Consider the following 10642-nt stretch of genomic DNA (forward strand, 5'->3'; position numbering starts at 1 on the left):
ATGACCCAAGGCAAGGTGAGCTCCTCACTCAGGAGAGGCATCAAGGCATTGCACTGGCCTTAATACAGGTTATATATATAATATATACAGTCATGAGTTAAGTTATCTACAGTAAAAAGGAAAATAATCTTTTGACACTAAAACCACTGTTGGTATGTGTACGCTGGGAACATGCTGCTGTAAAGTTTAGTTTAATGTCATAAGGAGCCTGTCAACCCTCTAATTATTTTTGACCCCATGGCCTAAAAACAAGAAAAGCATTAGCATTTTAGCACTTCCAGTTCCTTCATTCCTAATTGAATACGTTGGTTATTAAAAGGTTTTCAAGCTTTTACATCTTGAAAAAAAGAGAAAAAGCTAACATGTGGCTATTTGGACAATCAACATTAGCTTTTTGCTGCTGGTGTTGTCATTACAGGCTTGAAAAGTCCATTTATAAAAGTTGTGTTCATTCATAAAGATGATCGTACTGAACAAATCATGTTTGTCCCTGAACTTATTTTCATTTTCTGCAATATTAAAAAAACAATTGTGATGTAATCTTCCATGTTGGCCTGTAAAAACATGTCGTCCCGCTATCCCCTGATGGAGGTCTGTGATATTTACATTTGAAGCCAGCCTCAGGTGGGCATTCAGAGAGTGTCGGTTTTAGAAATGTACCGGTACACCTAACAAGACATTCAAAAACTGCTGCAGCTGGGCTTTGTGACGTTTTAGTGTGCTCACATTTGTTCTGGTAATGAGGCAGGACCTCCTGCATGCTGATTACTACTGCTAGTAGTGATGTGTTTGGCACTGTGTAGTATAAATGGCCTCCCTTGGTCCTTAATAATTTAACTCAGCAACCAACATCAGATTTCAACTAAATAAACAACTTTTTGCCTGAATGACACATTTCTTATAGTTTTATAGTTTTAAGTGGTTAAAGGCATTCAATTCCTGGTCTTCAGTAGATATTGACCAAAGGTGCAGTCATTGTGTCTCTGCTTTGTGAAGCACTGTCACAGTGAATAAAGCCCAGCTCTCACCTCACAGGACCGTGTGAAAAGGGTTTACAGTAAAGGCCAGTGATCCTGATATTTGACAAGCATTTCAACTCATACAGCCATCAACACTGGCACACATATCAACAAACACCCAACAAACACCATGAGATCATGGGTGTCAATTATTCAATAAAATACATCCCCCCTGAAGTACAAAGGCTATCAAATCAATCGCACATACACAGCATGGCCTGTGATTGATGTGCAGCTCAGAGGCCACAGTGTTCCACTGATGGCCCTAAACAGAAAAAAGAAACATCAGCCTTTCTAAGCTATTTCTTATTGATCTGGTTTCCTGCCTGTGGCTGTAACAGCACACACTAAAACACAGCAGTCCAGCAGAGGAAGAAACACAGAGGGGGAGTAGGAAAGATAGCAGGTTTAATTAAATCCTTCTCCCCCTAATGGATAGACGGAGGAAGACACATGAGCCCACAGGTGTATGCTCATCTAAAGTCGCTTCCTCTTCGACTCCCCAGTATATACATACAGCACGACACGCCCCCAGATCAGAAAGCCTTCTTTTCATTTGTTGTGTTAGTTCTGAGGCTGTGTCTTCTGTTCCTCTAATCTCCAGGCAGTTTAATGCATGGGGATCCTTTGCCAGTTCTAATTGGTCCTGCTGGTTGCAGTTGTCATGGAAACCAGTTTAGAAAGTGTTGGTTGGAGGTCTGCCAAAGGTTCAGATAAGATTAGCTGTAATGACCTACTGTAACCAATACTGTACTCTTTTTGCAGCTAACACTAAAAACAAAGAGGCTGTTTTTACTGTTTGTTTCATTTCGCTTGGAAATAAACTTAGATTCAGCCCTAATGAACTTTTTGTTTACGCTGACTGGCTTTGTAGTCATTCAATACTTACACAGATAGGAGAGGAGGATTCAGGATCTTAACTAGATTAGCGTTGGCTGGTGATGGTTTGTGACAGTGGGCATCACTGTTGCTGTCTGCCATGGTAACAAGTCCCCCCCCACAGGCCTAAATCTGTCTCTGTGAGCTTTAACAAGCAATGTGTCTGAGTCTTTGTCAGAGTGAGCTGATGGCACATGTAAGAGCTTATGTGTCCAAATATATCCATCAGATTTCTAAAATTTTCTCCATAAATAAACCTCCTCTGGAGCATTTTCTGTCAGCCAGGATATTTCCTTGACATGACAGCACACAAGAAAAAAATATAAATGAAACCATCACAAAGAATGACATAACATTTGTATACAACGACACTATTGTATTAAATGCCCACCAATTTAATGATCCAACTGCAGTGCATGAAAATGGACTGTTCTGAGCTGATCAGGAAAAAGTAAAGTAAAAAAAATATTTGACATATATGCAGCTTTTATATGTCCGTGTGAATTCATGTCAGAGCATAATTCGTCACCATGGAACCCAACAAAGCTCGTTAGAGATGGGAGAAGACGGCGGCCGAAAATGAGCTCTGTGAAATTCAAACATAGCGGCTTGTTTGGAGCCTGCATCTGTCTCTATCTTTGACTAACATTAGTAGTTTTCAGATGTTTCTAGTGACAGCACAGGGCAGTAGATGTCTCTGATTTGAATGTTTGCCTAAAACCCAACTTAATACAAATTAGAAGTGCCGAATGTGAAACAGCTTCTCCTAAAATAACCCTGAGTTCATGTGATATCTGATATAATTTGGGAAGTTTTCTAATATATGTTGAATGATATTGAATCCACAGACACAACACAGATCACAAATGTTGCCTTCTAAACACTGATTATTCAGGTTCAGTGTGAATAAGCTTTAATGCTGTCCACTATTTTTTAAATCTACTGTGATTCTTAAGTCTTGTTTGTTAAAAATATACCCACCAGTGCTGGCTGCTGCTTTAGACTCTGTGCCCTTGTGTTGGTGCGAACAGACTCCGGCAGGCTCTTCCAATTTGGGCAGACGGTGATAGCACAGACAGGGTCCAGTATACCGCTTGCTTGTCCAAAGAGTACTTTCTGTGTACATAAAAAAAACAACACTGATGATCACCATTTAAAAGTCATTAGAATCAGTTTGGACAGGACTTTGTTACAGTGATGCCGTAGGTAAATTCCAGTGTTCTTCAGACTTAATGTAAGACCGGTAAGATGTCTTCAGAAGAGCTACAATGACATAAATCACAATCTGTTGTAGCATTTTTATTAACTATTGCAGGAACAGTTCCATATTAGAAGATGGAATTGATTCAACAGAGCTTAATAAAATGCATGTCTATAGGTAGTCTTTAATTCTTTTAATACTAGGCCGACTCTCAGTAATGTTTTAGAAGCATAGGAATGAATATAATTATTGCAGGTGTATGTGTATGTTTTAGGGAGCATGCCTCTGTCCTAAAATTCACAGACTGATTTATTTAATAGTCCCATAAACAATGTTCAGTATACACAGAAACATGCCTGTATGAGAGTCATGTAGATAACAGGAGCATTGTAAAGCCAGAACAGAACAATGTCTAATATGTAAAAAGATTTTAGTCTAAGGACGGAAAGAAAAGTGAGATGGGGTTACTTTCTGGCATTTGAACTATGGGAACTATGGGTCCAGTATTGTTTAATCTGAACTGTATGTTGTGTTGTTTCTTCACTTCTATCAGATTATCTTTGTATATGTGTATAAAAAACATTGGAATAATTAAACACAACACAAACTCATATTTCTCATTCTCTAATCTGAAGGTTAAGTAATGCACATAATGACCAATAGGTGGTAGTATAAGACCCGCAGTGTTTCACTGCATAGTAGTGATAGTAGTGACTACTTACCAACTTCACCAATGCTTATAGAAAAGTCATAAGTTACAGTGTAAACTTTGTGTTGTTCATCACACAGAATTTAACAGTAACTTCAAAACGGCATTCAAATCAATTGTTTGTGTCCTTTCATGGCTGGAGGAAGAGACTGCAAACTGTCAGATTAATAAGGCACAAAATGAATTTAACATTCTTCCATGATCATTCCTGTGAATTCAGATAACAAAACATAACATTCAAAGTATTAACACTGTGGATTTCCAAGCTTCTGTGTAAACTTTGATGTAAACCTCACAGTCCCAGGACATCTTTCTGCACGCTGCAACCCAACAGGGCATTCCCAGCCTCTACATACGCCATTACACATGGTGCTGAAATGACATACAAAACAAGTCATCAGTGGAGAAGACCGCAGAGAGACTGCTGATTTTAAGAAATACATACTGAAAACAGCAGTTTAGTTATTATAACGTCCATTACCATGAACATGGAGCCATGACGCGGCCTTCATAGCCAGCAGCTCCCACTCTTCCTTTGCATCCATCTTGAAACCATGAAGCCAGATCAGAGCCAGAATGGTGGCCCACACTTCATTGTTGACCTAGTTCCCCAAAGCAAATAAGACATAACATGAAGATAGTGAAGAGGGAAAAACATAAAAAAATAGAAGCTTTTTCTTCACAACATAGGAAAGTTGATGAAAGTGCTGCTGGTGGTTCTTCCTTGTGTTCAGGATACTACAGTGGTCACAGGTTGAATTTGCTCCAAAGGGTGAATAAAGGATCTACCTCTCAATCTGTAAACCTACCAAAGCTGGGTTTTGATTTTCCAACTCCTCACTGGTCTTCCCCAGTGCGGCAGCCAGAGCAGGATCGAGCTCCCAGTAGCCAGATGCCTTCTGGAGAGAGACCAGCTGTAGAAAAGGGTCTCTGCAGATCTTTTCAGGAATAGATACTACACTCTCCACAGATAAAGCTTTCGATTTGAGGCCTCCAACAAACAGATAAAAAAAAGACAACTCCAGTCAATGTTTTTGCAGATAGGAGCTCTTTTTCAGCATTAACACACATGCCTGGTTAGGGATAAACCAAGGTCACAGTGACATTTAACCTGAGAACTGTACCATTCTCATAGGAATTAAATGTGCAATTAATATTAATTGTGCTATTATTATTAGTAACTATATAAAATAATAAAAACTATATAATATTAAGGATGTACATAGAAGTGTGCATTCTCTTACCATACTATGTTAGGATTGGTGCTGCAATTGTTACCTTTTTTTTTTCTTCCTAACTTGAAACCTTTCAAATTAGAGAAATAAAATCAGAGAGTGCCATAGTTACAGTTAACACTGTTTTGTGTCAGTACACTTTGTGGGAGAAACTAAAAACGCTACTCACCTCTTATTGGAATATTTCTGCGTACCAGAGGTCCTTGAATCGCCTCACCATCCGTTTTGTTGACAGCAATATATGCCGTTAAGGAACTGCTCACTCCTGATTGGATACTGAGCTCCACTACTTTTTTCTTCATCTCCTCAGCATCCTCTCTGTCCCCCATCTCAAAGAAGCGAATACGAGTCTGAGCAGCCAACCTGTGAACAGTTAGGCTGTGGGATGATGAGAGAAGTACAAATATATTAAAAAAGATGTGTGGAAAAACATGATCTAAAAGTGTATGATAAATACATACCATAACATCTGCGCCATGTGTTTTGATACCAAACACATATATAGTACACTACACTACAATAACTACAAACATGTGTTACCCAGTGTCCTCTGCAGGTTTGAGGCTGAAGTTCAGCTGGTTCTGAGAGGGATGACCTGCCAGGCTGTACTTCACCGTCACACTGCCCTCTGCTGGCTCTGAACTCTGAGACACCATCACAGTGTTAGAAACCATCACTGTCGCCACATACCTGATGAAAAATATGAGGTGGAGCTGCTCCTACCTGTCCAGTCAGCTGTGCATAAATCAGTGACCTTTGACCCTGAAAAACTGCTGTGATTGGTGGAGAGAGGGCAGTCACAGACACTCCCTTTGGTAAATCCCATGTGACTGAGACGTCCACCACAGCTGGCTGCAGAGCAAATCGCAGCGACTGCATCACCTGAAAAATAATAAAAAGTATCAGCACGCACTAAGCTCTGGGTTTTTACTCACTGGAACTCTGATCTCTGAGCAGACACAGATTCACTGCTGCTGAGCTTCACTGTGTTTACTGTCTTACCTTTGGCTGCATCCGGTCAGTCCCTGTGATGAACTGAGCGTGACCTCCTCCCTCCTTGGCCAAACCATTGATCAGAGCAGAGCTGGCACCTTCTCCAATTCCAAAAGAGAAACACCTGCAGTACAGCAGTTTGTTTACACACACTGAACACATGGACACACTGAGGATTGTATTGTGATTGTTGTGTTTTTCACCTGTGGGACCCTGAGTTCCTTTTCACCAGATCTGTAATTTCTTTTGTGTTCCACACCTCTCCGTCAGTGAATACAAACAGCTGGGGATTGGAGGAGATATTACATAACTGTTGAAACATCACTCCCCTAGCATGAGCAAAAAGTCCTCGACATTCCACTGTGAGAGGCGTATAAGTAACACAAGGGTTTTACCATGAAGACAATTAGTAATGAGAGGCATGAACTCCAAACTAACCAGTGAGTTCAATGTTTCTTTTAAAAGGTGTGAGCAGAACAGAAGGAACTATTGAGCAAGTAAGACATTTTTAGCAGACTGAACAAGATTTATTTTGTTTGTAGAGCTTGTGCTATACATACAGGGCACACCTGTATGTATAGCACACACCCTGGAACTTAACATTCAGGATTTCGAGGGGAGCTGAGTCTAACTGTTCTATGCTCAAGTTACTGGTCAATCTGCCTATAATCCCTTGAAGGGTAAGATCCTTAATGTCTATGTGTGTGTTTGTGTGTGTCCATGTGTCTTACTTGTCTGGGCTGATTGGGGATGCAGGGCTGGCTGTAAATATGTCTGAGGGGCATCAGGATCTCTGTTCCTCCCAGATTAGCATCCATCTCCTCAACTTTCTTCAGAGCCTCCTCCATGGTCTGCTGGCTGTACTCCACACTCTTACTGCACAAACACATTCAGCAATGAACATGTGCATGTATTCAATATCCAACATCAAGACTCTCACTAGCTGCCAGATATGAAGGAGTCACTTACGGGAAGATGTGTTCAAAGCTGGAGCCAAAGCTGTAGATGTTGAAATAGCAGCCCATTGGTAAGCTCTTCAACAGCAGCAGCAGAGTGTCCTTAATGAAGAACAGATAGTGAAGGTCACTGCATCAGAGGGACACTGTGGAGGATTTTAGAAAGACAGTGAACACTGCTGGATACCCTGGCACTGCTGATGCGAGTTTCTCCCTGCTTGCTGTTATTCAGTGAACACTCCATGCTTCCAGATCGATCCAATAAGAACACAAACTCTCCACGTGAGGCGACTGTAGACATCACAGACTGAGGGAACTCAGGGTACAGGCTCACCATCACCACTGGATCACCCATCAGAGAGCCTGACACACAGGAAATCACAAACCTGCTCTTCACTGTCATTCCAACACTTCATTTGCTTACAGGTGAGCTTAATGAACCATTTATTATAACTTCACTGATTGGTTACTCACCCTGCTTGGCAGAGGCCTGTCCTGCCTCCACCACAGCAGTGGGCTGGTGGGCGTCTTTGTAATAAAGCAGCAGTTCAACATCTCTGTCAAACTTGTGTCCTGCAGACAACTTGATCTACAGTTCAAACACACACATTAACATTCAGTGTTCACTTCAGATGACCGACCACACGCAGCAGACACATTAGCACTCTACCTACCGTGGCCTGGGTTTGATCAGTGTTGAGGTACTGGAGAGGGTCCAAGGAGCAGCTGGACTCCACCTTAGAGACTGGACGAGCAGAGGACACTCGGGCAGACAAAGACAGGCTGTAGGGCACCAGAGAGGCTGGAACAGAGGTGACCTGGACACTGGACCCTTCACTACCTGCAAACATGAGACACAACTCTTAGCCCTCTGGTTGTTGTTTGAGGTGGGAGGCTCTGGGAAGCTGCTGGCCTTATCACTGCACAGTGCTCTTTGGCTTCCATCAGTATGTGTCTGTGAACACTGATGCAGTGTTGTCCTACCCTGAGGTTGGTAGCGAGGGTTGAGCACAGCAGGCAGACTAAACCTCAGCCCGTCATCAGCCTGCACAGCCAGCTCAGTGACGTACTCCAGCCTGATGGAGGCGCTCTCTCCTGGAGGCAGACTGCCCACACTCAGAGAGAATATATCTGGACTCTGCTGGCTCTCCTCCAACAGGAAGGCCTGCTGACCGGAGCTCAGTGCATCATCATACTCCTCACGAGCCTGCAGTACAGGTGACACATGTCAGTAACCGTCTGGTTTTCTTCACAGTGACTGAATCTTTCTGTGCAGCTCACCTCCTGTTTCTCCTTCACCTCAGCTACAATCTGCGTCTGTCCAAGCTTTGCACTGAAATGACAGACAGCAGCATCTCCAGGCAGAGGGAAGACAAACACAGCCTCCACTGGTTTGTCCTCCTTGTTCTCATAGTTCAGAGTGGAGACCACTGTAGCCACATGGTCCCTCACCTCCAGCTCCACCTCAATGCTCTTCAGAGGAACTGACAAAGACAACAGAAACATCAAACAGTTGTTTGACATTCAAACGTAGCTGCTCAAGTCTGGAATGTCATAATTGTATTTGGTAGGTCACCTTCCTCCTTCTGGATGGTCAGCAGTCCACAGTGCATGATCTTGATCCACTACACAGCAAATGAAAGACAGATTACAAAAATTCACGTTCACGTGATTAATTTTAATTACGTATGAAACGACATGCCCCGATTGCGTACACACCATGGACTATATGGTACACACACACACACTTCTCGCAACCCTGCATGTTCGGAATACTGCAGAAATAGTTCTCTTCAAGCCATTAGAAATCGTAACTTAGAACGACATCATAACAGAAGTAACCTCCAGTCTATCGCGCACACAGGTCGTTACGTGTATGTTTCTAAATCAGAGCATAACACAGCTAAAGATAGATGCAGAGTTCAACTTACTGTAAGTTCTGACGACTGACAGTAAAAACTATGGACAAATCCTCCGTCCCGTGATCCGTTTGTGTCTGAAGAGCCACTTTGAGGCTCCGCCCGCCGCCATGTTGCAAAAAATCAAACTATTATATTACACAGTAATTCAGACTGAAACTAAGAGGAAATTAACTTACACAGTGTTCATTTGACCAACTCAATGTTAACATTTAACAGAAATAATAAATCCATACATATAATACATACAACACAATACTGTTATGCTGCAGTGCCCCCTGCTGGCCAAATGAGGGATTCCAAAAACAGTTAAACAACATATGACATTAATTTACTTAATATGGACCTTAACTGAAGAATTAATCAAGTTAATTCTCTTTAGCAAACTGTTGAAAACGTGTAATCAGATAATTCAGATTTTTAATTTTTGACTAGTGTTATTAACGTATTTATCATAAGCTGACCTTGTACAAAAAAAAAATGTGAATGTGTTTTCTTGTAATTTGTTGTTCCACTGTCGATATATTTTTACTGGTTTGAAAAATATATCTTAATAAAAAGCTCTAATACATACTTAGTACAGACTATTACTGTAATGTTCATCATCACAGAAGTCCAGCAGACAACCACAAAGCACTTTCAAAAGTAAACAGAGAGTAAAACATAAGGGTACCCAATAATTATGCACAGTGCTTCATACACAAACACATGAAGTTTACTTAATATTTTATGCATATATTTTATAAAACCCTTTAGTCCTTTATTCAGGCAGAGGTGGGTACACGGGTAAGCCGTTGGCGTGGCAAAGGTGCAGACAGGCAGTACTTGGTTACAAAACACTCCAAAAGGTCTTTCACAAAAGGACATTTCCAAAAATATTAAGCTTAGCTAAGAAGTTCAAAAAAGCACTCACACGAGTCATAAACAAAGGTTTCAAGATTCACGTGTTCCAGGAAGCTAAGGCTTGGCATTACACATAAGACAAACTGGTAGAGAGTGAGGGGCAGATGCACACGATATACAGAGGGAAGGGAGAGACAATGAGGCACAGGTAAGACACATTAGGGTAGAGCAGGTAATCAGGAGGAGGAGGGAGCACACGAGGAAGAGGAAGACAAGACACCTGAAACGAGAGGGGGGTGATTTCAAAATAAACACAGGAAATAATGCAAAGGACAACAAAACTACAAACTAAAGACCCTGGCTCAGGCAGAAACCCTGACAGAGATTGATTTGGACTCTGCTGCAGTGATAAAGACACCATAGATCACAGCATTTTATTACAAAGATTGGAACATGAGATTAGGATTACAGGGACAGCACTAGGCTGGTTTTAATCATATTTATCATACTTCACTTAGTTCACAATGTTTCCTCTGCATACAAGTGTTGATAACGGTGTTCCACAGGGTTCAGTGCTCAGACTGATTGTGTTCACCCTCTACATGCTTCTCTTAGAGAATATTATTCAGAAGCTTTAATTGTTATGCTGATGATACCCAGTTGTATCTCTCCGTGAAGCCTGAAGAAACAGAGCCATTAGACTACAGGCATGTCTTAAGGATATAAAGGACTGGATGACCTCCAGTTTTTTACTATTAAAATGAACTCTGACAAAACTGAGGTCATTGCCTGCACCACTCTCTGCTGTTCATCTTTGTTTTATAATGAACTCATGATACATTCACTAGAATATAAACACAATAGTTTCAACTTGCTCCACAAGATCAA

The 10642-nt window shown here is 41.4% G+C and overlaps 1 protein-coding gene across 1 annotated transcript; it reads right to left on the reverse strand.

The window, feature by feature from the left end:
* Positions 1-3181: 3181 nt before the first annotated feature.
* Positions 3182-9018, reverse strand: LOC114445086 (von Willebrand factor A domain-containing protein 5A-like). The gene is made up of 18 exons (XM_028420034.1): positions 8924-9018; positions 8569-8617; positions 8274-8476; positions 7977-8199; positions 7667-7833; positions 7467-7581; positions 7180-7355; positions 7006-7094; positions 6768-6912; positions 6240-6319; positions 6046-6160; positions 5767-5925; positions 5584-5687; positions 5213-5421; positions 5087-5113; positions 4618-4799; positions 4290-4410; positions 3182-4180 (listed from the first exon to the last, which is right to left on the reverse strand). Exons 2-18 carry the CDS (start codon positions 8603-8605, stop codon positions 4101-4103), a joined length of 2232 nt encoding a protein of 743 aa, XP_028275835.1. The 5' UTR covers positions 8606-8617; positions 8924-9018; the 3' UTR covers positions 3182-4100.
* Positions 9019-10642: the final 1624 nt, after the last annotated feature.

The sequence above is a fragment of the Parambassis ranga genome, chromosome 13 (assembly GCF_900634625.1).
Source record: "Parambassis ranga chromosome 13, fParRan2.1, whole genome shotgun sequence".
Classification (NCBI taxonomy): Eukaryota; Metazoa; Chordata; class Actinopteri; family Ambassidae; genus Parambassis; species Parambassis ranga.